We start from the raw sequence: 23,287 nt of genomic DNA, 5'->3' as shown, positions 1-23,287 counted from the left end.
TCTCCTTGGCAAGTTTCCAGAAATATATGAGCCAATTTTTGACACCCCTTTCCAACCTGCTTTTTTTTTTTTACATCCGATGATTAAAAAAACAAACATCTTTGCGTATGCAACAATTCAGAGATGTATCAAACATCTGTAAAAGTGCTTATTTTTATGTGTCGTCCAAACTATATGGCTTGTGTCATCAGGTGAAGGTGATAAAAACCTGCTAGCTGTGATGAGCACGTGGTGAAATTAGAGCACATGATATACACCTTTAGTGCATTTAGCTTCTTATTTAACTGTCATAAAAGTGTTGCTTGTGGCCAAAGGAAGCAGATCAAGACAACAATAATATCATCATCCTCAGCTTTTATAGGGGAACTGCACTTTTTGGGAATTTTGCCTATCGTTCACAATCATTGTGAAAGACATGACAAAGGATGCATTTTTTTTTTTTTTATTACATTGTAATTTCGTTAATAAAAGTCAGGTTACAGCAGAGCCAATGTGAGGTAATATATTCCGCCCAGAAAACCCAATAAAAAACATCCATAAAGGGCCATCAATACTCCATTTACATGTCATGCCTTGAATATTAACAAAGTATTAGTGATATTATTATAAGTGCTAAGGCAGCCAAACTATTTATTGCGGCGTCGTGATCACAAGCATGTGTGCCAATGTTGACATTGAGTGGTGACCTGTTTTCTCGTTTTCTTGCTCGTCAAACTTTATTGTAGATCATAAATCATGCATCTTACCTGAAAAGAAGAAGAACAAGGAAGTATTCCATCAAGTTGGTACACCTTGACAGCCAATTTAGACCCGGAATGGTGAGAATGACCCAAAAAGGTGCTTGGTTCCACCCTTCTTTTCTTCGTGAGGATTATAAGTTTTTCTTCATCTTAATGGGAATATATGAGTATCCTAGCAGTTGGCATCCTAATGACAGCAGACATTGTACAGTGAGTGATGTTTTATTATGTTTGTTGACTCTCATGAAGTCTGCAGTGAGTGGTAATCAGTGATGTTAAAAAAAACCAAACTTTGAGATTTGTTTTTTTAAATTAATGTGCCGCGTATTCTAAAAATTAACAACATACGTAGATATTAAATGTTATTATAAAAGTGCCCGTTACTACATTACAAATATAGTATACTTACATCATGTACCATATAAAACCTTAATGGAGGTGTTTGGATGTTTTATTTAAGCGATTCATAGGCAGAATAGAGCGGCTCCCATAAGCTCCATTGTAAGCAGACTTTTGATCACATTCATTTAATATTTAGAAAGCATAAAAAAAAATCCATCCGTCAAAATGTCTTTCATAATGATTGGAAACAATAAGCAAAATTAAAAAAACAAAAAACTGCAGTTCCCCTTTAAGGGCTCACTATGACATATGACAGCTAAATGGCATTAGCTTTAAGCTTACGTCCACATCAAGTCTTGCTCCACCACGTTCTAATTATTATTATTAAAAAGTGCGACATAAGATTTGAGACCGAAAGGGGTCTTCGCTGTGAAAAATAGGTCAGTTTATGTTGGCATGTTGGTATTGTCAACTTCATCATGATCACTAAGCAGTCCAACTACTGTCTACAAGTAGTTACAGAGCAATAATATGTGAATGCAGTGACTTCCTGTTCAGTTCAAACTAAGCTTTAATATAAAAGCATGGTAGTTGTAACCTGGATCTTACCATAGAAATTGCACACATTTAAGTTAAAATTTGCATACCTACATGGGCTTTATTGTGATCGTGGTCAATACATGCAGTAGCTTTGTTAAAAAAGTATAATACAATAGTACCTCAACTTACGAGTTTAATTGGTTCTGTATTCACATGAAATGAATAGAAATTGTTTCAATTGGTGCTTATCTCCCCCAAAACAGAACAATTCTAACATGTAACATGCCTTTTAAAAAGAAAAACAAACGTTTAGATAATAAATATTGTATAAAAACAATAAAATAGAATACTATTAACAACCACAGTAGTTTTATGAACTATTGTAATAATAGTGTACAGCAGTTACCTTGGAGAGAGGACTTTTACGGTATCTCCTTCAAGTTGCTTTTCCATCAACCACACCATCAGCAGCATTTTCATATTTTCATGGATAAATGTCCACCATTTAAATATTCTTTCAACATTTTTAGCTGGCGTTAACAAATTCTCCTTCAGTACAGGGATATGCGCACTTTTTGAGAAAAAAAGAGGAACATTTCTCTCTGCAGGAATTGCTGCCACGCAAACCCCGAAAGATAATATAGAAAAATCAAGACTACGTTTCCTGCAATTGAGTGCATTTCTAAACTTTACTTTAGATTTATTGTCATCTACCAACCTCTCTTGTGTTTTTACATGTCAAATGTAATGTATCACATATTTTTAGTAGATCATTTAATAACATTATTATCACTGAAAATGTCATGTAAAATTCTGTAACATGCATTCAAAGATGTCAGTAATGTTTCCCATTTGGCAACTCTATACTGTAGCCACGCCCCCTCAGGTATTATACTTCCAGTCTTGGGACCTCTGTTTACAATCTGTCACGTCAAAAATATACCTTCTAGCTGGCTACTAATAAATACTCTACAACTATAACTGGTTCAGAACTGGTTCGGATTGTAATCATGCAAATATGATTAGCAGCAAAGTGGACAGCTGTCAACGTTGAGGCTCGGAGAACGAAAACAAGTAAGCTAGCTGGATGGTTAGCTAACTAGCGAGCTTGTTTCCGTGCTGCTGATTGTCTGTCCGTCCTGCAACTCAGTGCATCGTTTAGAGAAATGGAACAGCGAGTACCTGTGGCTTAGGCCGTTCAACACGTTTTTTTTTTACATCCTATTTTTATTATTTAACGTGAAAATTAATGTTTCAAAACATGGACATTCAGGCGGCCTGTCATTATAGTGCAGACTAGCAGTGATATCCTCAAATTGCTTCGCCCAGTCATGTTTTTGATTGTGTCATGTGAATCAATGATTATGATCCACTTTGTCTTAGCACTCTCTTTCTTCCTTACCACGATTTAACAAACAGTTATGTTAATTAATCTTGAGCTCGGGCTGCACGATCGACATTGAAGTTTTAACTAATGCAATAAATAAATAACCAAGAGGCTAAGGCTCCCGTCACCTGCATTTTATTGACAGACAGGTTCGCCTATCAGACTTTTGGAGCCTCACGTTTGTTCGTCTCTCGCTTCTAATAGGAAGAAAGAGGTCTCACTCTGTGCATCGCTCTCATTACTTAAATGTGTTTATTTACTCTGTGCATCGCTCTCATTACATAAGTGCGTTTATTTAACAGTAGAATTAACTGAACACAGTGAGCCCTCACTTCAGTCATTCGAAACCTTTGTCTTGGTGGGCCGAGCGTGGGGCGCCAGCTTTACATACACAGGAAGCACAGACAGCCTCTCTACTCGCCAGTGAGTAGTGCCGCTAAGTTAGAAAAGGTGGGAGGGGAAAAAAATGTTTCAAAGCCAAATATCTTGTTGTTGTAATTTTTCAACCTCATATTGGACAGGCGATATACGACTATTAACACAAACGAAGGAGAGAGGATGCCGTGATCACGTGATGGCAACTAACAAAAAGACAAACCAACCTTATTTTTCCAACTGGGGGACAAAAAAGTGCACTTAAAGATTTTCAATACTTAAGCAAATTGTTTGCTTACACAAATGAGTCCATCTTATGTTTTTGTTTATGATACAATTCTACAGTAATGAAAAATACAAGTTTATATAATCTTAGTTACCCGCTTTGTTATTGTGTATTATCATTACATTACTTTATAATCACTGTATAGTTTTTATTTATTATTTATTCAGTTTTAGAGCATGATGTAGACAAAAGCTCAGAGTCAGTCTGCATGAAGCCAAATAAGTAAATTATTGCATATTGTTCTGTGTGGCCGCTTGAGAAAATAATTTGTTGATTGACAGTCTAAAAGTAACATGTCTTCCTTCATTCATTATTTTTGCAGTGTCATGCATTTTTATATATAAAATATTAACATCGCAAATTGAATCGCAATTTTGGAGAGCGAAATCGCAAACTAATGCTAGCTAGTAAGATCAGATGGTCTGGGTGGCTCTTAGGGGGTTCACTGTGACATTTACTTTGCCAAATAGTGGCAGGGATGCTTGTTACTCCAATCTTTGCTTCCAACTTACAGCATAATTAGTCAAAAGACAGCTTTTATATCAAAGCATTCTTAAGTTGAGGTACTACTGTAGTATGAAATATGTGTACATCCTTAATGATCGCCCATTCTCTTTATGTCTGTGGTAAAAGTCAAGTAAAGTGTGTACTAATTTGAGTTTTGGTTACATACAGTCAGCTGTTCCTAAGGACGTCGACTTACACGGCTCCCACTGTAGTACAGAAAAGAAAACACGGTCAAAACTAAGCACATACAATTAGTACTTGTATTGTACGTAGTAAGTAGTACTGTTGGAAATTCACCAAGACGTTTGTTGTTGACAAAGACAATGTAATAAATAATAACAAACATCTGCAGACAGCATAAAAGGAGGAGTGTTGCAGTGGTTCAGAATGTTTGATCATCCATTTGGTGTTAAATAAGACAATAGCAACAACAATAAAAGTAGTCCTTGGCAATATAAAAGTTAAGCAAGACACATCACAGCCTTTGATATCATCCCCTGCTTCTGTAAACACAACAACATGGAAATACTGCTGACTATAGCAGAGGGTCTGTGGTCATGCGAATCTGGTCTCTGTTGCGCCCGCTGCCATTAGAGCTGAGGTACTGTTCCTCTTTGCGGCACAGGATGTGCCGGGCCAGGATCTTGCGGAAGGTGTTCCTGAAGTTCTGGATGCGGTAGGCGTAGATGATGGGATTGACGGCCGAGTTGGCGTGGGACAGAATGATGGCCACGTACATGACGTGCTCGGGCTTGTGCAGCTTCTGGTAGAAGAGCGTCAGGCAGTTGAGGATGTGGACGGGCAGCCAGCAGATGGCGAAAAGCCCTACGATGATGGACAAGGACTTGGCGGCGTGGATCTCCCGCTGCAGCAGGCTGTGGTGATGGCTGTCCCCGTTGGACACGCACTTGAGTTCGATTTGCCTCAGCTGCATCCGAGCCACCGTGAAGATCTTCATGTAGATGCCCAGCATGAGGAGGAGCGGCAGCAGGACGCAAACAAAGAAGTTGAAGTAGACCATGTACTCCATGTCCACCACGCTCTCAAAGTAACACTTGTCCTTGCAGCTCCGTAATAAGTCTGTTTTGTTGTCGGTTGTGGAGTTGCCTCTCCCGCAGAATGAGTCCTTTAAGTTCCAACCGAAGAAAGGCACCAGCCCGATGACAAAGGACAGGATCCATAAAATAGCAATGATCTTTCTGGCCTTCTTCCCTGTCATCAGCTCTTTGTACCTGCAGGAGAAGACACATGAGCTTACAGCCACAACTTTAGGTACAGCTTTGGATATGTGAAGAAGAAGAATACTGTATGTTTTGGAAATTTATCTGCAGTCAAGCAAATCTTTCACACAGCAATTTTCTGATTTTAACACCCGCATAGAAAATACAACAAATTCCCCCCAAAATCCCTCCAAATATTTGGAAATTCAACCAATCTCACACTTTGTCAAACCCCTGCAATTTCTTGAAATTGTTTCAGCGTTCAAAGAACAACATAAAAGACACAACTCATTTCCTACTGTAGTTTGTCAATCGCTTGTCATACTTCTGGGTGTTTTTATTCTGGTAATTCTTTCTCTTGTTTTCCTTGCTGCTAACGACGCCTTCTTTTTTTCTTTTCATCCCTGTCACAAACTTCTCCGTCTCTGTGCAACCCTTAGCTCCGTACACATGTGTGCCTGTGTACTTATTACTTCTACTGGGTATTATTGTAGTATGGCTGGGCAATATATCGATGTACTCGAAATATCCCAGGTTTGTCTCTGTGCGATATAGAAAGTGACTATATTGTGATATTCGAATATACGTTCTCACGCAGTTGCTTTTAGCTGCGGGCATTACACTACAGGCTCTTCACACTCCCTCTTGTGTCTCCTTCTTACAGACAGTAAGTGCACCTTCTTACATACGTCACATACTGTCACGTCATACGTCACATACGTATTCGCCCTCGCGGAGCAGAGAGGTAGCAGCATGGGTAACGTTAGCTGTGATGCTATCGGAGCTGTGCGAGTGGTAATACGAGAGAAAGAAAGTGCGAATCTGGTAACAAATAAAGGAAGAATTAATTCCCAAGAAAAACAGCAGGGGGTTCATCGTCTGGCGGTGGTTTGGCTTCAAGTGGGAATATGTCGAACAGACAACCGTAATTTGTCAAGTGTGGGGCAAAAGTGTTCCTATAAAAAGTAGCATTACTGCTAATATGTAGCATCATTTGAAAAGTCACCTGCTAGAGAATGAAGAGTGATTACTCTGCCTGTTAACATCTCCATTTGGTGCCACACGCCCACACCATCAAAATCCTGAGCCAAACATTTCCAGATTAACATCAGATGAAAAACTAGTCAACAACAAAAGGAGATACTGTCCACCGTAACCTCCCACATAGCGAAGGACGAACACTATTTGAGTTCCAATTATGCAGCTCATTTTTATTTGACAGTTATTGAAATATCTTGTGTGACAGACATCATGCAGAAAAGTGCACTTTATTTGTTTTTAACTATTGTAATAGCTTTCTGTACAAAAAAGTTCACTTTAATTTAGTGTTTTAATATGTCATCTTAGTGACATCAAGCACAAAAGTGCACTCATAGCTTGTTTTAAAATATCTCTGACAATCTTGCACTTTCTGTTTTGCAAATGACATGAATGTTTGTGCCACTGCTTAATAACTGTTTAATAAATACAGTTTTGGTCAATTGACTTAGTTTTGATTTCCTTCTCTGCATGAAAGTTTAAAAGTAGCATATAATAATGCAGTATGAAGAAGAATGTATTAATGTAGACACATAGAATCATCATACTGCTGTTATTATATGCATCAATTGTTATTTCAAGGCTAAGGCAAAATATCGAGATATATACAGAGATACGAAAAAAAGGTCATATCATCCAGCCCTATATTGTAGCATGTTGGGTCAGAAAGAACAATGGTGCCACCTAGCTGCATGCTTGTATATCGTTCTAACGTGAATACTTGGCAAGGCAAGTTTACTTATAGAGCACAATTCGTACACAGGGCAATTCAAAGTGCAGAAAATCTTAAATAATCATAAAAGCAATCATGATTCAAATTCAAATCAGCATTTCCAGTTGTGACATGCACAATTGTATAAAAGTGTTTCAGCTTGAATTTGACCATTGCCGACGTTGAGGCCAGTTCCACATCTTCTGGAAGATTATTCCAGATTTGAGCAGCATAAAACTAAAACCCAGCCTCACCATGTTTGGTCCTGTAGAGACAAAAATTTAAAATCTCCCTCGCAACCTAAATACTCACTACCCACACTATTTGAGAAACACTGTATATCACTTCCTGGACATACGTGTGCTCTCTATAGGACACAGACAACAGCTGCTTGTTTCGTCAGACTGAAGACAAGAACAGAATCTGTCTTGCCAACTGTATTAACACATTTGTGAGATAACAAGCTTTTGAAAAAATGAAACAAAAACTGCCGCAAAATTATGCATTTTAGACAGCAATCACAAAAAAGTCAAATTCCTAAAGACTGACTCATTTATTAATTGATTGAATTTCTACAAAAATTCAATACACTTTACAGAGTTAATAATGCTCCCTTTTGATTGAAACTTTGAACCCAAATATAAATCCATCCATTCACCAATTTTCTACCGCTTGTCCCTTTTGGGGTCGCGGGGGGTGCTGGAGCCTATCTTAGCTGCATTCGGGCGGTAGGAAGGGTACACCCTGGACAAGTCGCCACCTCATCACAGGGCCAGCACAGATAGACAGACAACATTCACACTCACATTCACACACTAGGGCCAATTTAGTGTTGCCAATCAACCTATCCCCAGGTACATGTCTTTGAAGGTGGGAGGAAGCCGGAGTACCCGGAGGGAACCCACGCAGTAACGGGGAGAACATGCAAACTCCACACAGAAAGATCCTGAGCCCAGGATCGAACCCAGGACCTTCGTCTTGTGAGGCACATGCACCAACCCCTGCTGGCCCCCAAATATAAATATTAAAGTAAAATGAAAATAAATGGAAAAAAACAAAAACCCCCGACCAGGTCAATGCATAAATAATAAAATGTGATGGTGACAATGAGCACTATTACCTACATGACCTGCTGCAACTCCTCAGTTTTTCTTGAAAAGAGAACTGAAGAAGAGCCAACTTTGCACAAGCTCATTGTTTCCTACAGTTGAGTGTTGTAATTGTACTTTGTTCAGCAAACAATAATCTGACCATCTAAATCCAAGATGACTTGCAGAGTCTGCACACTCAGAGGAAATGTGACCGTCTATTCAACAACGAAGCACATTCAGCCTGAAGATGCTTCATTTGTAATGTGTCCTTCTCATTTTACAGACCAACTCAAGTCTGCCCCATTCTTGCCTTTCATCCTGCAGACTTAAGAAGCTTCCTCTCAGGTGGAAACAAAAGAGGTCAATCAAGCAGATTTGTTAGCCCAGCAGGAGTTCTGGGGACAAACGCTGTGTCCTTGTCGGCGCCGTCCCATTAACATCGCTTCAGCCCGTTTCCTGGGGTGACGTCAGGTGGCGAGCGCTTACTAATGAATCAGACACATGCGGACACACACGTAGAACCAACAACCTCTTTCACACTAATACAAGTCTTGTGCTAATGACCAACAATAACGTTCAGGTTTGAAACCTACTTAAGTACACACTTCAAAAGGTTTAAGCGCGATCACTGATTGGTTCCAAAGATTGGATTTTTGAAAAGGAGAAGTTTAAAGGTTATGTCACTGACAGAAAATCAGTGATCTAATCAGGTGGCCCAGCTGTCCTGGTCCTAATGACAGCCACTAGGGGGCGATATTTGCATGCCTCTGGGAATTGCTTTAATTCGATTGGACGAATCAATTCATCTGCCATGCAATTTCTTTTCTCTGTTTTACAAATGTAATAACTAGAAAGCAAACAAGATAACTCATGCTATTATTAGATTTACATGCCCGCAAGGGGAAATCTATTCCAATGAATGTGCAGCTTCAATATTAACTACTCACAAAAAGTTAAAATGCATTAAAGCCTTTACAGGTCGACTTCTTTAACTTTCCCTAAACTTTGAAATCTTCAATGTTTCACTAAAACAACCAACGGTGGCCTGGACTTTTTTCACTGTGTGATAAAAAGACACAGCAGATAAAGCAAAGTTGTGATAAAAGTGTTCAAAGAAGCAGTAAATAAAGTTTTGCTTTTAGACAAGCTGTCAATCATTAGCCCAGTTTAGCACCACTCCAACATTATTCTTGTCGTAAATGAGCCCAATGGGGACTCCCACGACATTTGTGGCGTGTGAACTCTGCCCTGTGGCCATCAGCTTCAACACAGCCACCACCTCAGGGCCAATGAATTATAGACCACACTGCTGCTCATGTTGAGCCTCACACCTGTTCTTCTCAAGCTTTGCTGGCTTAGTAAAGCTTAAACATTAAACCCGCCATCACCCCAACCCCCCATCCCCGGCTTACTGTTTTAAGAGTCAAATAGTAGCTGTCCAGTCGGGTTGGAGACTGGATTAGTTGTGGCATGACGACAGACCAATGGCATCCTTTTTTTTGGTACTAAACTTACAACATACATCTCCACCCTGAGGACATTTGTCAAACCTCACAGACTAAAACAATATTTTATTTGGTTTGACTTTCTGCAGTTCCTCAAACATGGACAAGCACACTCGGCCTTCATGCTAACAGACATGACACAATGACGAGCGCTGGGATGTCTGCACCAACACCAACATGTGCTGTGGTGTCAGAAAAAGATCATAGTAAATGCAACACAGTAGGGTTTCACGTTTTGACTCATTTTCACCGTAGGTGTACTCATTCTTGTATATGAATACAGTGAAACTCGCTTAAGTCGACAACCCGTTTATGTCCCCCAACTCGTAGTGATAAAATGTATTATTGATAACTGTGGTTAGTATTACCGCTTCAAATTAAAATGATTGAAAAGCCGTGATTGATAACTGCACTTCGATAAACTCATGAACTGACTAGCGCTAGCTTAAATGCTAACATGAAAACAAGAAACATTAACATCTTTCCCCATTAAGAAACAACATACCCAAACTTACGTAAACACATTGCTGTCTGAGCAACTAAGATATTTAATTGTGCACATTAAACCTACAAGCTGTGCTCTCTTAGCATGGAGTGATAATTCCATACTCAGATGAATATGACAAGTTGTTTTTATGGTGCATTCAAGGGCCGCTGAATAGAGTACGACACCAGAACATGCTTGTCGGGGAAGCATAAGAAACACAAAACATGCAAAATAATGGGCTTTCCCACAGTGGGTGTAATTATTTTAGTTATTTAAAAAATATATAAAGATTTCAGTTTGTGTAGGAGTATTTTGTGAACACGTTTAACAATAGGAGGTTTGCATATGATGTCAGATCCAATTTTCTCTTCTATGCAGCTTAACACGATGGTCAAGCAGCTTGAGCGTAGAATTAAAATAAGTGAGAGTGAATGTAGAGTTTGAACAGAAAATGCCGTATTGCTGTTCTGTTCATATAGAGAGAAAGGAAAGAGAAGTGGCTCATAAAGTTAATAAAGTCGGGAAAAAACAAAAGTGCGTTAAAGGAAATGGCTCCTAAAAATATCACTTTCATCATCTTGTGGAATACAATCGGTCATGCTCGTGTCTGCATCGATTACTTTGTAAAATGTTTGTTTTAACATTTGATTTGTTTGAAAATCTTTCTGTGAAAACTATGTCAACAAATGGCATTAGCTTAAAAAAATCCTCTATTTTCACCTATTTTTATGTCTCTAAAAGTGCAAACAATCTCAAGTTTTGGATTGATCATCGTCTGCGTAAGTCAACGTGAGTCAGCCAGTCTGAGGGGTGTCGACGTAAAGAAGTTCTTGTGTATTCAGAAATTGTTCAGCTTTCATGTTTCAGTGGTCATCTGGAATACACCAGGGAGTAAAGTCAACATGAAATGTTTGTGCACATTTTAGTACAGGAAGTGGATGATGTGCTGTTGTACTACTTCTGATACTAGAGGTGGGGGAAATAATTGATTTTAGATGCATCACAGTTCGTACATGAACGGTTATAAAATCAACGAGTAAGCGTCAATAATCAATTTATTTATTGTAAATAAAGTAATGTAGACAGTTCTAAAATCAGGCTGACTTCAGTGAGCCACCTTCCTGAGACATCCGACCAGCTCCTTAATTATAGGGCACTTATGTTACAGTTTTGCACACATTTCCATTCATTTAATAAATGTGATGAGAATTGCACTGTTTTTAAAAGTCGTAAGTGATAATCACTTATTTATTGAAACGAAAAGAAATGTAAAACTGCATTAAAATATATGAATTAAAGATGCATCAATAATTGATTTTCAATCCAATCGTAGCTCCTGAATAGTAATAATCATGGAATCGTGAGGTGACCAAAGACTCCCACCTTTACCTAATACTACTACCCCTGTATACATTTATGTGACAAGTCCGTTCTCCTGATGACTACTTTGATAACGCACCCTCAGTATCACTTTTGCACATCAGTCTTAACTACAACTAAGTGAACTATGAAGAACTTCTTAAAAAGAGTGAAGTAGAAATATTACAACATTGTCTCTATTATTTCCACAGATGAAGTATGGCATCACGAATCTGCAGACTCGTCACATCAGGTGTGTGCGCATACAAAGTTGATTTTCATTAGTTCATTGATAAGTAAGAGTTCTGTCACTTGTATAAAATTGTTGATTAAATGTGTCTTAAATAAATTGAGGCTAAACTTTGTGCACTACATAGCTGCAACCAGCAGGGGCTCTGTTGTTGATTGAGTGTCAAACAAATAAATCATGTGCTGTCTGAAAACATGTCAAACTTTTAAGATCAAGTGTGTTTTTTTTAATAAATGAAACTTTAATATGTCCTCATAATCAATCATATTAGTCATTGAAGTATGGACTTAATTTGCATTTAAGCGTAAAAAACCTTTACTTCACCCTGAACCACTTTCATCTCACTTTATTGTGCTATAAACCCAGCTGGAATGTGCTAGTGATCCAGCGATCAATAATATCGATCAGTTGTGTTTACAAAAAGACATGAAGCAGGAACATTCCAGTCCTGCTAGATTGCATCAATAACTAAGTTATTGATGCAATCTTTGTCATGTTTGTACTATGCTCCGTGTTTTATGTAAATCCTCTTTTAATAAGAAAAGAGTCGACTGCTGGAAGTACAAACTCCACAAAGAGACGCTCAAGCACAGATTCAAACAATACACATGTTAACTGTTCAGTTAACATGTGCATTGCTGACTACTTTGTTCTTTTTTCATTTTATTTAAATTAAATATATATTCCAACACTAAAATTGGCCCTAGTGTGTGAATGTGAGTGTGAGTGTTGTCTGTCTATCTGTGTTGGCCCTGCGATGAGGTGGCGACTTGTCCAGGGTGTACCCCGCCTACCGCCCGATTGTAGCTGGGATGGGCGCCAGCGCCCCCCGCGACCCCGAAAGGGAATAAGCGGTAGAAAATGGATGGGATAGATATATTCATCCATTAATTTTCTACAGCTTGTTCCTCTCGGGGTCACAGGGGGTGCTGGAGCCTATCCCAACTGCATTCGGGCAGTAGGCGGAGTACACCATGGACAAGTTTCCACTTCATCACAGGGCCAACACAGATAGACAGACAACATTGACACTCACATTCACACACTAGGACCAATTTAGTGATGCCAATCAACCTATCCCCAGGTGCATCTCTGTGAAGGTTGGAAGAAGCCCACGCAGTCACGGGGAGAACATGCAAATTTCACACAAAAAGACCCCGAGCCCGGGGATTGAACCCAGGACCTTCTTAATGTGAGCCACCAGTACTAACCTCTGTTACAACGTGCTGCCTATATATATGAAATGCATATATTTAAACATTTACATGTTTTAAAAATATATTTACTGTAGTTCATAAGCTTTGCAATGCAGGCTTTGCGTGGCTCAAACAGACATGCACATAGCAGTAATTCTCAAACTGTGGTACATGTACCACGAGTGCTATGCCAGCTCCATCTAGTTGGACGCCAAATAATCACTTGATTAAAGTGCTGTTGCTGTTCAAACCGTGTGTATGTTTTCAGTGTCCAAAAGTATCAAATATACATGTCAAATAAAATTTCTGTTTTGTTTTTAATAAATACTTGAGCCTACTATGCTACTGTATTTAAATGTTGGCCTTTATGGCGGTACATGGAGAGCCAAGTATTTTCTGATAAGCTTTGCCTTATTGCATCAATGAGACAACAATTTTTTTTAATTTTTTTTTTTACTTTCCAGTTATATTACTACCCTGAACAAAAAAAGTACCTATTTTTATCACAGGGCCATCTCCTGGATATAGTGGGGCACTACCCACACTTGCCCCCCACTGAGGACAATTCTACTTTGTGTGACACCAAAAACAGAAATTATCTCCACGTGTCCAACATGTGAAGAATCAATGTTAAAAACACATATAGAGTGATAAACATGAAGAGTTTAACTGAAATGTATTTAGAAACATATTCCCGACAATAACAAGAAAACGATGTCCCTTAGAGTGTTGGTGTGTGTGTGTGTTGCCATCCCAGGGGCTTTAAAGCATCTGGTTCTGGTCTTTTACTTCCAATTTCACCATCTGTAAAAACAATTATCTGACAGTGGATCCAGGCCCCAAATAGTTGTTGACTCGGCCAACACATACACACATTATATATATATATATGTATATATATATATATATATATATATATATATATATATATATATATATATATATATATATATATATGCTGTACTTGTGCGATACGTCAGCATCATTTAGTTATTCCAGACCTATTATTTTAGAGACGACTATCCTCACGTAAAGGATCAGATACTTAAATATGTTGCTGCCAAACGTGTTGAACTGGGTTGGAACAGGGGAACAACATCTCTTTGCTGTTGACATGGTGACCGCTAAATTGTGGAATGAGCTAACACATTTCACAATTTTGCATTGTGTGCAGTGTTTGTACAAAGCTATGTGTTATTGATATCAGACTTGGAATTTTTATAATTGATTCTCATTCATTAGCTCGAGCTCTTTGGAATTTCACCTTATTCACATTGGTTAGCATAGTGACATTACTGCTGATTTATGCAATACTTATCTCTATTCTCCACTCAAAATGAGAGTCATGGAGCAAACAGGGGGCGTCTGTTATCTCAACAACCCTCATGGACTGGCTGACTGATGTCCACTTAAGACAGAAGTGTTCAAACTTTTTTCACTGAGTGCAAAATACTGAGCAATGAAATAATGCAGGGTGCCACTTAGTACATTAAAGATGCTAAAGCCATTTCAATATACATCAGTATATATGCTAAGCTATCCAAAAAAAAATGTATGTATATTTTTTCCAAGATGGCGGCGCCCGGACGGGCTGCGTCCTCGCGGAGCTCCTGCTAAAGATGAAACATTTGGCAGAAATAACGGACAATTCTACAAACTTCATGGCTGGCTCACATCGTGGTCACTCCGTGATCACGTACGACCGCCAGACACTTCTGGATATGGACATATCGGGCCGTTTTGGACCGATAGACGAGTGCGTGCTAAACATGCTAACTAGCATGGGAATACGTCGACGGCTACATCCAGCGGCCTGTGAAGCAGGGGAGTCTAGTAGCAGCGGGGGCCGTCTACGGAGCACACGCCAGCGGTGTGATCGGAAACGCGGATGCCGAGCGGGGCTTAAAACAAAGCAGAAGGCTAATCCCCACAGGACACCACTTCCCTCCATCCTGCAGCCAGATTTAAATGGAAGATGCGAGACTACTGGTCTGGGTAAGGAGTCAGTTGAATTAGAACAAGTTTTTTCTGCTTTGAGTGTTTCAGAGTTGGACATGTGTTTTACCGAGGTGGCTAACTATGATGCGTGCAGTTTATCAAAGCAACAAACAAACAGTCGGAAAATTCCCGTTAGTGAGGTGGCTAACCATGATGCGTGCAGTTTATCAAAGCAACAAACAAACAATCGGAAAATCCCCGTTACTGAGGTAGCTAACCATGATGCGTGCAGTTTATCAAAGCAACAATCAAACAATCGGAAAATTCCCGTCGTATCAATTCCTAGATATGGTCGTAATTATACTAAATGCACTGGGCATAATAAACACAACATTATTAACATTGCTACTACGGATAATTTGATCAAAAACTCCCTAAAACAGCCCACTACCTATAATATAGGTTTTTTAAACATAAGATCATTGTCTCCCAAAACGTTGTTAGTTAATGATATTATCAGAGACAACAATCTTAACGTCATCGGTCTCAGCGAAACCTGGCTTAAACCAAACGACTTTTTTGCGCTAAATGAGGCATGTCCTCCTAACTTTACACATGCGCATATTGCCCGTCCGCTTAAAAGGGGTGGGGGGGTCGCACTAATATACAACAAAAACTTTAACCTTAGTCCTAACATAAATAATATCGTTTGAGGTGCTTACTATGAGGTCTGTCACACCGCTGCCTCTACACCTGGCTGTTATCTACCGCCCCCCAGGGCCCTATTCGGACTTTATCAATGAATTCTCAGAGTTCGTTGCTGATCTACTGACACACGCCGATAATATAATCATAATGGGGGACTTTAATATCCATATGAATACCCCATTGGACCCACCGTGAGTAGCGCTCCAGACTATAATTGATAGCTGTGGTCTCACACAAATAATAAATGAACCCACGCATCGCAACGGTAATACGATAGACGTAGTGCTTGTCAGGGGTATCACCGTTTCCAAAGTTACGATACTCCCGTATACTAAAGTATTATCCGATGATTACCTTATAAAATTCGAGGATCAGACGCATGTTCGTCAAACTAATAATAATAATAACTGCTATAGCAGCCGCAACATTAATACGGCCACAACGACAACTCTTGCTGACCTACTGCCCTCGGTAATGGCACCATTCCCAAAATATGTGGGCTCTATTGATAACCTCACTAACAACTTTAACGACGCCCTGCGCGAAACCATTGATAACATAGCATCGCTAAAGTTAAAAAAGGCTCCAAAAAAGCGCACCCCGTAGTTTACAGAAGAAACTAGAGCTCAGAAATTATTATGTAGAAAGCTGGAACGCAAATGGCGCACGACTAAACTTGAGGTGCACCATCAAGCATGGAGTGATGGTTTAATAACTTATAAACGCATGCTTACCTTAGCTAAAGCTAAATATTACTCAAATCTCATCCACCGTAATAAAAACGATCCTAAATTTTTGTTTAGTACGGTAGCATCGCTAACCCAACAAGGGACCCCTTCCAGTAGCTCAACCCACTCAGCTGATGACTTTATGCAATTCTTTAGTAAGAAAATTGAAGTCATTAGAAAGGAGATTAAAGACAATGCGTCCCAGCTACAACTGGGTTCTATTAACACTGACACGATGGTATATACGGCGGATACTGCCCTCCAAAATAGTTTCTCTCGTTTTGAGGAAATAACATTAGAGGAATTGTTACAACGTGTAAATGGAATAAAACAAACAACATGTTTACTTGACCCTCTTCCTGGGAAACTGATCAAGGAGCTCTTTGTATTATTAGGTCCATCAGTGCTAAATATTATAAACTTATCACTATCCTCGGGCACTGTTCCCCTAGCATTCAAAAAAGCGGTTATTCATCCTCTTCTTAAAAGACCTAACGTCGATCCTGACCTCATGGTAAACTACCGACCGGTGTCTCACCTTCCCTTTATTTCAAAAATCCTCGAAAAAATTGTTGCGGAGCAGTTAAATGAACGCTTAGCGTCTAACAATCTATGTGAAACCTTTCAATCCGGTTTCAGGGCAAATCACTCCACGGAGACAGCCCTCGCAAAAATGACTAATGATCTATTGCTAACGATGGATTCTGATGCGTCATCTATGTTGCTGCTCCTCGATCTTAGCGCTGCTTTCGATACCGTCGATCATAATATTTTATTAGAACGTATCAAAACACGAATTGGTATGTCAGACTTAGCCCTGTCTTGGTTTAACTCTTATCTTACTGATAGGATGCAGTGTGTCTCCCATAACAATGTGACCTCGGACTACGTTAAGGTAACGTGTGGAGTTCCCCAGGGTTCGGTCCTTGGCCCTGCACTCTTCAGCATCTACATGCTGCCGCTAGGTGACATCATACGCAAATACGGTGTTAGCTTTCACTGTTATGCTGATGACACCCAACTCTACATGCCCCTAAAGCTGACCAACACGCCGGATTGTAGTCAGCTGGAGGCGTGTCTTAATGAAATTAAACAATGGATGTCCGCTAACTTTTTGCAACTCAACGCCAAAAAAACGGAAATGCTGATTATCGGTCCTGCTAGACACCGAACTCTATTTAATAATACAACTCTAACATTTGACAACCAAACAATTAAACAAGGCGACACGGTAAAGAATCTGGGTGTTATCTTCGACCCAACTCTCTCCTTTGAGGCACACATTAAAAGCGTTACTAAAACGGCCTTCTTTCATCTCCGTAATATCGCTAAAATTCGCTCCACTCTGTCCACTAAAGACGCTGAGATCATTATCCATGCGTTTGTTACGTCTCGTCTCGATTACTGTAACGTATTATTTTCGGGTCTCCCCATGTCTAGCATTAAAAGATTACAGTTGGTACAAAATGCGGCTGCTAGACTTTTGACAAGAACAAGAAAGATTGATCACATTACGCCTGTACTGGCTCACCTGCACTGGCTTCCTGTGCACTTAAGATGTGACTTTAAGGTTTTACTACTTACGTATAAAATACTACACGGTGTAGCTCCATCCTATCTTGCCGGTTGTATTGTACCATATGTCACGGCAAGAAATCTGCGTTCAAAGGACTCCGGCTTATTAGTGATTCCCAAAGCCCAAAAAAAGTCTGCCGGCTATAGAGCGTTTTCCGTTCGGGCTCCAGTACTCTGGAATGCCCTCCCGGTAACAGTTCGAGATGCCACCTCAGTAGAAGCATTTAAGTCTCACCTTAAAACTCATTTGCATACTCTAGCCTTTAAATAGACTCCCTTTTTAGACCAGTTGATCTGCCGTTTCTTTTCTTTTTCTTCTATGTCCCACTCTCCCTTGTGGAGGGGGTCCGGTCCGATCTGGTGGCCATGTACTGCTTGCCTGTGTATCGGCTGGGGACATCTCTGCGCTGCTGATCCGCCTCCGCTTGGGATGGTTTCCTGCTGGCTCCGCTATGAACGGGACTCTCGCTGCTGTGTTGGATCCGCTTTGGACTGGACTCTCGCGACTGTGTTGGATCCATTGTGGATTGAACTTTCACAGTATCATGTTAAACCCGCTCGACATCCATTGCTTTCCTCCTCTCCAAGGTTCTCATAGTCATCATTGTCACCGACGTCCCACTGGGTCATTATTGTCACCGATGTCCCACTGGGTGTGAGTTTTCCTTGCCCTTATGTGGGCCTACCGAGGATGTCGTAGTGGTTTGTGCAGCCCTTTGAGACACTAGTGATTTAGGGCTATATAAGTAAACATTGATTGATTGATTGATTGATTTTGTGTAGGCCTGGGCGATATGGCCTAAAAATAAAATTACGAGTTTTTTTTTTACAAGATTATTATTTGATTTATTTATTTGATTTATGATTATTTACCCAACTTAAAAATAAAAAAAAACATTGAAAAAAATGGAGATAATTCAAAACCATTTTTTTTTATTTTATTTGACCAAAAACTAGGAGTTTGAAATGACACTGCATCTTAGTGTTAGCAACATTCTAATTTTAAGTTTATTCACTTATATATCTCATTAAAAACAACCCCCAAGAAATACAGTGTCACATTGACATTGTAACACGGAAGGATGAAAAAATACAACAGTAAAATATACCTTAAATTGAAGTGCAAAATATATCACCTAAAATATTAACATTTTATAAATAAATAAACAATTTATAAAACAAATGAATAATATTGTTATTTTTGGCCAAATATAACTTGTGCCTTTTAAATCATTTTGAAAGAACTAAATTAAGAGCTTCCTCTGGGAAGCAATACTTTTGTCTTGAAGAAATTACTTCTGTTGACAAAAATGCAACATTGCACATTGCATGCTAATAAATCTTCAACACTGAGATTAATAAAGTGAAAACATTAAAACTTCTGTTTTGAATACAAAACTTCTATAATTGAAACGCAGTATTGTATATTGTATGCAAATAAATAATCAAGTAAAACATTGAAAAAGATTATAGTTTCAGTAAGTCAAGGCTTTTTCATTCACACATCTTAGCAGCGTGCAGAGTGACTATTTTAGTGATTTTTTCCCCACTGTGCTCCATTTTATCATACATGGTATCATCATCAGTTTGGAAAAATGTATTTGAAAAAGTAATTTATTATAGTTACTCTGCCAAAACTTAATTGAATTACTTATGGAATTACTAGGGAAAGTAAGTAATGCTTTGCTAAAATAAATAAATAAAATAATATAAATGACTTATGCAGTTGAGCCGTTTCATATTAGAGCTGAGTGTGTCTTTAAAAGGCTGTTGCCAAGTGACATGTGATGTCAGCGTCCAGACAGAGCAGCATTAGCTCAATTGTGTTTGTTAGTGTACCACTGGCAGTCTGTTGGTAGTTACAGCAGCTCTGTTGAATCTTTTCACTGGATTGTGTTACTTCTGGTTAATAAAGAAATATAAAGTGTTTCCATGGCTGTCATAACTTCTGGTCCACAGAGGGGGCAGGTAATGTAATTAATTGTGGCGCGCCGCCACTGCATTTTTATTACCGCCATACCTTGGAAATGAGTTGTTTTTTTTTTACCTGAAAACAAATTAAAGTAATATAATATATTGTAGCCCCCAGAAGAAATCAAAGCCTGAAGCTATTTTTTTACTTTCGTCTCGTGAGTCCGCGCTTCCCTGGACACACAAGAACATTTCCCCATCCTCCACCAATCACCTTTTAAAGCAAATACGGGAAAAACTGACATCAAATCCAAAACCACATGAACATATAACATTTAACATTAACTAGCCGTTACAGTATAAATGAATATATACATAGCCTATTATTTGCGCACTATTGACAAGTGATGTACCAAAAGCTTGGGTACCGAAAAAATACTTTAATCACTAAAACCACACTATCGATACCGGATGTTAGCAAAACTCACACCTTTGTGACTGTCTGGAGCGTTGTCAGCATGTGTGCAATGTGGACGGAATTTGTGTGTGTGTATATATATATATATATATATATATATATATATATATATATATACATACATATATATACATACATATATATATATGTGTGTATATATATGTATACATATATATATATATATATATACACAAACATATATATATATGTGTGTATATATATGTATACATATATATATATATATATGGGTATATATGTATATATATATATATATATATATATATATATATATACGTATATATATATATATATATATATATATATGTATACATATATATATATGGGTATATATATATACACATAAACATATATATATGTGTGTATATATGTATACATATATATATATATATATGTATATATATATATATATACATATATATATGGGTATATATACATATATATATGGGTATATATACATATATATATGGGTATATATATATATATATATATATATATATATATATATATATATATATATATATATATATGTATATATATATATATATATATATATATACCATCCATCCATCCATCTTCTTCCGCTTATCTGAGGTTGGGTCGCGGGGCAACAGCCTAAGCAGAAAAACCCAGACTTCCCTCTCCCCAGCCACTTCGTCTAGCTCTTCCCGGGGGATCCCGAGGCGTTCCCAGGCCAGCCGGGAGACATAGTCTTCCCAACGTGTCCTGGGTCTTCCCCGTGGCCTCCTACCGGTTGGACGTGCCCTAAACACTTCCCTAGGGAGGCGTTCGGGTGGCATCCTGACCAGATGCCCGAACCACCTCATCTGGCTCCTCTCGATGTGAAGGAGCAGCGGCTTTACTTTGAGTTCCTCCCGGATGGCAGAGCTTCTCACCCTATCTCTAAGGGAGAGCCCCGCCACACGGCGGATGAAACTCATTTCGGCCGCTTGTACCCGTGATCTTATCCTTTCGGTCATGACCCAAAGCTCATGACCATAGGTGAGGATGGGAACGTAGGTCGAACGGTAAATTTAAAGCTTTGCCTTCCAGCTCAGCTCCTTCTTCACCACAAGGGATCAGTACAACGTCCGCATTACTGAAGACGCCGCACCGAACCGCTTGTCGATCTCACGATCCACTCTTCCCTCACTCGTGAACAAGACTCCTAGGTACTTGAACTCCTCCACTTGGGGCAGGGTCTCCTCCCCAACCCGGGGATGGCATTCCACCCTTTTCCGGGCGAGAACCATGGAGGTGCTGATTCTCATTCCGGTCGATTCACACTCGGCTGCGAACCGATCCAGTGAGAGCTGAAGATCCCGGCCAGATGAAGCCATCAGGACCACATCATCTGCAAAAAGCAGAGACCTAATCCTGCGGTCACCAAACCGGAACCCCTCAACGCCTTGACTGCGCCTAGAAATTCTGTCCATAAAAGTTATGAACAGACTCGGTGTCAAAGGACAGACTTGGCGGAGTCCAACCCTCACTGGAAATGTGTTATACTTACTGCCGGCAATGCGGACCAAGCTCTGACACTGATCGTACAGGGAGCGGACCGCCACAATACGACAGTCCGATACCCCATACTCCCCACAGGACTTCCCGAGGGACACGGTCGAATGCCTTCTCCAAGTCCACAAAGCACATGTAGACTAGTTGGGCAAACTCCTATGCACCCCCAAGAACCCCGCCAAGAGTACAGAGCCGTTCCACAGCTCCACGACTAGGACGAAAACCACACTGTTCCTCCTGAATCCGAGGTTCGACTATCCGGCGTAGCCTCCTCTCAAGTACACCTGAATAAACCTTACCGGGAAGGCTGAGGAGTGTGATCCCACGATAGTTGGAACACACCCTTCGGTCCCCCTTCTTAAAGAGAGGAACCACCACCCCGGTCTGCCAATCCAGAGGTACCCCCCCGATGTCCACGCGATGCTGCAGAGTCTTGTCAACCAAGACAGCCCCACCGCATCCAGAGCCTTAAGGAACTCCGGGCAGGTCTCATCCACCCCTGGGGCCTTACCACCGAGGAGCTTTTTAACTACCTCAATGACCTCAGCCCCAGAAATAGGAGAGTCCACCACAGATTCCCCAGGCACTGCTTCCTCATAGGAAGATGTGTTGGTGGGATTGAGGAGGTCTTCGAAGTATTCCTTCCACCTATCCACAACATCCGCAGTTGAGGTCAGCAGAACACCATCTGCACCATACACGGTGTTGATAGTGCACTGCTTCCCCTTCCTGAGGCGGCGTATGGTGGTCCAGAATCGCTTCGAAGCCGTCCGGAAGTCGTTTTCCATGGCTTCCCCGAACTCCTCCCATGTCCGAGTTTTTGCCTCCGCGACCGCTGAAGCTGCACACTGCCTCCGGAGTCCTATGAGCCAAAAGGACCCGATAGGACTCCTTCTTCAGCTTGACGGCATCCCTCACCGCTGGTGTCCACCAAGGGGTTTTAGGATTGCCGCCCCACTCGGACTCAATGTCCAGCACCTCCCTCGTGACATGTTCAAAGTTCTTCCGGAGGTGGGAATTCAAACTTTCTCTAACAGGAGACTCTGCCAGACGTTCCCAGCAGACCCTCAATGCGTTTGGGCCTGTCAGGTCTGTCTGGCATCCTCCCCCACCATCGCAGCCAACTCACCACCAGGTGGTGATCGGTAGAAAGCTCCGCCCCTCTCTTCACCCGAGTGTCCAAAACATAAGGCCGCAAATCCGATGACACAACTACAAAGTCGATCATGGAACTGCGGCCTAGGGTGTCCTGGTGCCAAGTGTACATATGGACACCCTTATGTTTGAACATGGTGTTTGTTATGGACAAACTCTGACGAGCACTAAAGTCCAATAACAAAACAGCACTCGGGTTCAGATCCGGGCGGCCATTCTTCCC

General features: G+C 40.2%; 2 protein-coding genes across 9 annotated transcripts in view; one reads left to right on the top strand and one right to left on the bottom strand.

Moving 5' to 3' along the window:
• The window catches only part of zswim7 (zinc finger, SWIM-type containing 7), a 71,793-nt gene extending 51,880 nt beyond the window's left edge, over nt 1–19,913 (top strand). For 2 of the 5 annotated variants that reach the window (XM_061897944.1, XM_061897945.1), the window contains exons 1-2: nt 11,799–11,842; nt 14,608–19,913. In XM_061897944.1, coding sequence (XP_061753928.1) covers nt 16,408–18,255 — 1,848 coding nt within the window. In that variant the 5' untranslated portion in view covers nt 11,799–11,842; nt 14,608–16,407 and the 3' untranslated portion in view covers nt 18,256–19,913. Of the gene's footprint in view, nt 1–11,798; nt 12,049–12,923; nt 13,286–14,607 lie in introns of those variants that run through there. The other 3 variants (XM_061897948.1, XM_061897947.1, XM_061897946.1) reach the window with 3 other exon arrangements.
• adora2b (adenosine A2b receptor) overlaps nt 1,636–23,287 on the bottom strand; it is a 35,855-nt gene continuing 14,203 nt past the window's right edge. For all 4 annotated transcript variants that reach the window (XM_061897951.1, XM_061897955.1, XM_061897952.1 and 1 more), the window contains exon 2: nt 1,636–5,409. In XM_061897951.1, coding sequence (XP_061753935.1) covers nt 4,713–5,409 — 697 coding nt within the window. In that variant the 3' untranslated portion in view covers nt 1,636–4,712. The remainder of the gene's footprint in view (nt 5,410–23,287) is intronic.

The sequence above is a fragment of the Nerophis ophidion genome, linkage group LG04, assembly GCF_033978795.1.
Source record: "Nerophis ophidion isolate RoL-2023_Sa linkage group LG04, RoL_Noph_v1.0, whole genome shotgun sequence".
Classification (NCBI taxonomy): domain Eukaryota; kingdom Metazoa; phylum Chordata; class Actinopteri; order Syngnathiformes; family Syngnathidae; genus Nerophis; species Nerophis ophidion.
This window is presented reverse-complemented; position numbering and strand designations above follow the sequence as displayed.